At 49.9% G+C, this 3,149-nt stretch overlaps 1 protein-coding gene across 1 annotated transcript; it reads left to right on the forward strand.

Annotated features, from left to right (window-relative positions):
• Positions 1-318: 318 nt before the first annotated feature.
• LOC145292298 (protein CFDP2-like) lies at positions 319-1,008 on the forward strand. Its single transcript, XM_080138624.1, has one exon. The coding sequence runs from the start codon at positions 319-321 to the stop codon at positions 1,006-1,008; it is 690 nt and encodes a 229-aa protein (XP_079994750.1).
• Positions 1,009-3,149: the final 2,141 nt, after the last annotated feature.

Genomic DNA, 3,149 nt, shown 5'->3' on the forward strand with positions numbered 1-3,149 from the left:
AAGCCGCAGTCCCGATTCCTGCATACAGGCGATTCAGGATATTGGTCGCCTGATGTTGAACCTGGAGATGACAGCATCACTCGGCAGCACCCTGAATGACCAAGCAGCCTTATCTAAGGACAGCACTGCTTGCTCCACAAGGAGAGGAGCCTAGAAAAGGTGGCCTAAACAAAAAGCTAATTTCCGTCAACCCCAGTTGGTTAGTCGTGGTCAACGGGCATCTCCTAATGCGGTCGAAATTCAACAAGAAATGGAAGGTATGCACCCACCTGTAAGGGTGCAAAAGTACTGAACCTTGCATGCTGGAATATCAGAACCATGCATGACAAAGACGACAGCAACAGGCCAGAGCGTCGCTCTGCCCTGATTGCACTTGAACTGTCCAGACTGGTTATAGATATCGCTGCCCTTAGTGAGGTTCGCTTTTCGGGGGAAGGCAGCCTTCAGGAACACGGCACTGGATACACACTCTTCTGGTCAGGGAGGCCTGCAACAGAGGAGAATCACTCAGGCGTTGGCTTCATGATCAAAACATCCTTCGCTTCCACACTAGAAAGCCTGCCAACTGATCATTCTGACCGCATTATGTCCTTGCGCCTCCCACTAAAGAACAAGGAATATGCCACGATTCTCAGTGTGTATGTCCCAACTCTTCAAGCTAAATCTGAAGAAAAGGACGAATTCTACTCAGAGCTCCGCCATGTCCTGCGGCGCACTCCTCCAGCAGACAAGATGATTATCCTTGGTGACTTCAACGCCAGAGTGGGCCAAGACGCAGATGCCTGGAGGGGTGTGCTTGGCAGGTGTGGCATCAGAAACTGCAACGACAATGGGCGCTTACTGCTGAAGATTTGCATGGAGCTGCAACTTGCCATTACCAACACCATCTTCCAGCAAAAGGACAAGTTAAAGACAACCTGGATCCATCCTCGGTCCAGGCATTGGCACCTTATAGACTATATTCTAGTTCGCCAAAGAGATCTCAGAGACGTCTACATACCCGAGTGATGCCCAGCGCAGAATGCCATACTGACCACCGCCTAGTGCGTTGCAGAATCCGAATACACCCTAAACCCAAAACAAGGAAGGGAGGACCACCCAGAAAAAAGTACAACCATAGCAGGCTACAATCAGACGAGGTAAAAGCCATCTTCCAAGCAAGCTTGCAAAATAAATTTCAAACCGACAGTAGCCAAATAGACCCCTCACCTGAACTACTCTGGGATCAACTGAAAACAGCCATCCTGCAGACATCTGAAGAGATCCTGGGATTCTCTACCAAAAAGAACCGGGACTGGTTTGATGAGAATAACATTGAAATAAATAACCTATTAGTGGAAAAGAGAGCGGCCCATCGGGCCCACCTGGCTCGACCATCCTGCCCATTGAGGAGAGCAGCCTTCCGTCATCGCTGCAGCATCCTCCAGCAAAAGCTCAGAGGTATACAAAACAAGTGGTGGTCCAACCTCGCAATAAAAACTCAACAGTGCACAGACACTGGTGACTATAAGGGCTTCTATGAAGCCCTCAAGTCAGTGTATGGCCCCACACACTGTGTCCAGAGTCCTCTGCGCTGTGCAGACGGCCAGGTACTCCTCACGGACATAGCATCCATCCTGCGTCGTTGGTCAGAGTATTTTCAGACCCTGTTCGGAGTCGACTGTACCATTCATGACTCAGCAATACTCCGTATTCCTCAGTTGCCAACTAAAATGGGATTGGATGAGCCTCCTTCCATGGAAGAACTCACTGAGGCCATTAGACATTTGAGGTGCGGCAAAGCCCCAGGAATTGATGGGATCCCTCCAGAGATCTGGAAATATGGAGGTCCCGAACTGCACATCAAGCTCCATGAACTCCTTGCCTGTTGTTGGGAGCTAGGGAAACTCCCACGGGACCTGCACGACTCAGTCATCATTGCCTTATACAAAAACAAGGGGGAAAGATCGGCCTGCTCAAACTACCGGGGAATCACCCTGCTCTCTATCGCAAGTAAAATCCTTGCCCGTGGGCTCTTGCGCAGACTGATACCTGCTATCGTGGAAGACCATCTCCCAGAAACCCAGTGTGGCTTCAGAGAAAACAGGGGCACAACAGACATGGTTTTCGTCCTCAGGCAACTCCAAGAGAAATGTCGAGAGCAGAACAGGGGACTTTACATTACGTTTGTGGACTTGACCAAGGCATTCGATACAGTGAGCTTTGGCTGATTATTGAGCGCCTCGGCTGCCCCTCAAAACTCCTCCACATGATTATTCAGCTGCATGAGAATCAGAGCGGCCAAATCAGAGTGAGCAACAACCTATCAGAACCCTTCCTCATCAACAACGGCGTGAAACAGGGATGCGTCTTAGCACCGACTCTGTTCAGCATCTTCTTTAGCATGATGCTTGAACATGCAACCGAAGACCTTGACGACAACGACAATGCGATCTATATCCGATATCACCTTGACGGCAGCTTGTTCAACCTCAGAAGGCTGCAAGCCCACACAAAGACTTTCGAGCATATGATTTGAGACCTTCTCTTTGCCGATGATGCAGCCCTTGTTGCCCATACCGAAAGAGTCCTGCAGCAGCTCACATCTTGCTTTGCAAAGATTGCCCAGCTCTTTGGACTCGAGGTCAGCATGAAAAAGACAGAGGTACTCCACCAGCCCGCTCCTCGGGAAGAGTACAACCCTCCCCACATCACCATAGGTGAAACCCAGCTAAAGACAGTACACCAGTTCACCTACCTGGTATGCACTATCACCTCAGATGCAAAGTTCGACAAGGAAATCGATAACCGACTAGTCAAGGCGAACAGTGCTTTTTGCAGACTATATAACAGAGTCTGGCGGAATAAATACCTGAGGAAGGACAAAAAAAATCTGTGTCTACAGAGCTGTAGTACTGCCAACCCTTCTTTACGGCTCTGAGACATGGGTAACCTACTGCCATCACATATGACTCCTCGAGCGTTTCCATCAGCGCTGTCTCCGCAACATCCTCAATGTACTCTGGTATGACTACGTCACCAATGTTAAGGTCATCCAGCGGGCGAAGACCACCAGCATCGAGGCTATGCTGCTAAAGTCACAACTGCGCTGGGTGGGGCACGTCTCCAGAATGGAGGATCACCGATTGCCCAAGATAACTCTTTACGGC

The sequence above is a fragment of the Euprymna scolopes genome, chromosome 13 (genome assembly GCF_053919585.1).
Source record: "Euprymna scolopes isolate OS-2025 chromosome 13, ASM5391958v1, whole genome shotgun sequence".
NCBI classification, from domain to species: domain Eukaryota; kingdom Metazoa; phylum Mollusca; class Cephalopoda; order Sepiida; family Sepiolidae; genus Euprymna; species Euprymna scolopes.